The following is a 1402-nucleotide window of genomic DNA, read 5'->3' as shown; positions in this document are numbered from 1 at the left end:
TTGTCCTGCTTGCTCGGCGCTTCGTAGATCTTCTGCAGCGTCGCGTTGTACGTCTCCAGATCCGGCGGGCAGTTCTTCACGTTCATGTTCACCAGCACCTCGCCGGCCTCGTCGTAGTAGCGGCACTTCTTCACCTTGTCGATCCACAGCGCCGTGTTCGTGTCCACCTCGTAGCCGAACAGGTCGTACTTCTTCGCGCCGCCGGCGGACGCGAAGCGGGCCGCGGCAGCGGTGCACATAAGCTGGCTAGACAGACGGCGCATGCTTGAGGCTTTCTCTTGGGCAGATTACTGCGGCTTTATATGGGGGTTGTGGCCTGACGAGTGGGTCTGTCGAAGGGCAGGGAGGACGACAGGGCGGCTGTGCTTGAGTGAGTTTGCGAGTGGGGTCACGTACACGGGAGGAAGGAGGAGGAGGTACAAGGGAGCGAGACGGTGGAATGAAAAGTCGAAGAGAGAAGGTCATACGACGTCAACGCAGGCTTCTGCTACTGTGTGCACGGGCGGGTGCGCAGCTGTCGGAGAAGACAGTGTTATTCAAGGCTGAGGAGTGCGAAGTTGAACCGCTTTCTGCTTCCCCGCTTGCCACCACACTTCCCCTCCCTCCTCCTCCTTTACAGTCACCAGAAGATTTGGCGTCTATGCGCATGTAGGCAAGTTAGGGGCCGAGAGAGGGGAAGGAGGCGAGGGGAGGAAGGGGGTGGCGCTGGTTGATTGTCGTTGCTTCTGCCCCGCGCAAGGCACCATTAGCGGCAGTGTCTTGGTAGTGAGAGACCGAAAAAAAACATATCATGCCGGCGCGCACTCCTCGCGATGGGTTGCTTCCGATTCCTCGCTCAAGCCAGCTCATAGACCACGGCGTACCTCAACGGAGTATTCCACGCAACGGCCACAGGAAGAAACGAGAACGCTGTATACGAAATAAAACATCATCACGATCACCATCATCATCAGCGCCCAAAAAAAGGGAGAGGAGGGAGAGAGAACTACAAGCGACCGCCCCATAAAAATAAACAAGAGGCGGCGAGATAGGTTGGGTGATGGCGCTATCCACACACTCCCCCTCCTCTCATTTCCTAGTCCGTGCATCTCAGGACTTTACGAGCGCCGCACAAAACAAAATAGACGGCCCCAACGGAAAACGTCCGTAAGCACACAAGAGAAGCGGAAAAACGGGGGGGGGGGAGGTGGAAGCGCTGAAGCGCACCGCACGGGCTACAAAGAGCAAACAGATGCGGAAAAGCATACAGACCCGCACACCACACCGGGCAAGGCCCGACGAGGTCCGCTGGGGAGGGGGGGGGTGAGACACACGCAAAGGAGAGGAAGGTCGGGGCTGAGAGGACTGACGCGTAGCGTCAGTCCTCTCTCCAACTTGTGCCCCTTTTTTGCCTGACGCAACA

At 57.9% G+C, this 1402-nt stretch overlaps 1 protein-coding gene across 1 annotated transcript; it reads right to left on the bottom strand.

Moving 5' to 3' along the window:
* Positions 1-4: 4 nt before the first annotated feature.
* Positions 5-263, bottom strand: LDBPK_150320 (ribonucleoprotein p18, mitochondrial precursor, putative; the record flags this gene model as incomplete). The annotated part of the gene is made up of 1 exon (XM_003859509.1): positions 5-263. A coding segment is annotated over one exon (259 nt), but the record flags the coding sequence as incomplete, so codon positions are not given.
* Between the last annotated feature and the right edge of the window lie 1139 nt (positions 264-1402).

Source organism: Leishmania donovani, chromosome 15 (genome assembly GCF_000227135.1).
Source record: "Leishmania donovani BPK282A1 complete genome, chromosome 15".
NCBI lineage: Eukaryota > Euglenozoa > Kinetoplastea > Trypanosomatida > Trypanosomatidae > Leishmania > Leishmania donovani.
The sequence above is the reverse complement of the archived record's forward strand: the minus strand, read 5'-3'. Positions and strand labels throughout refer to the sequence as shown.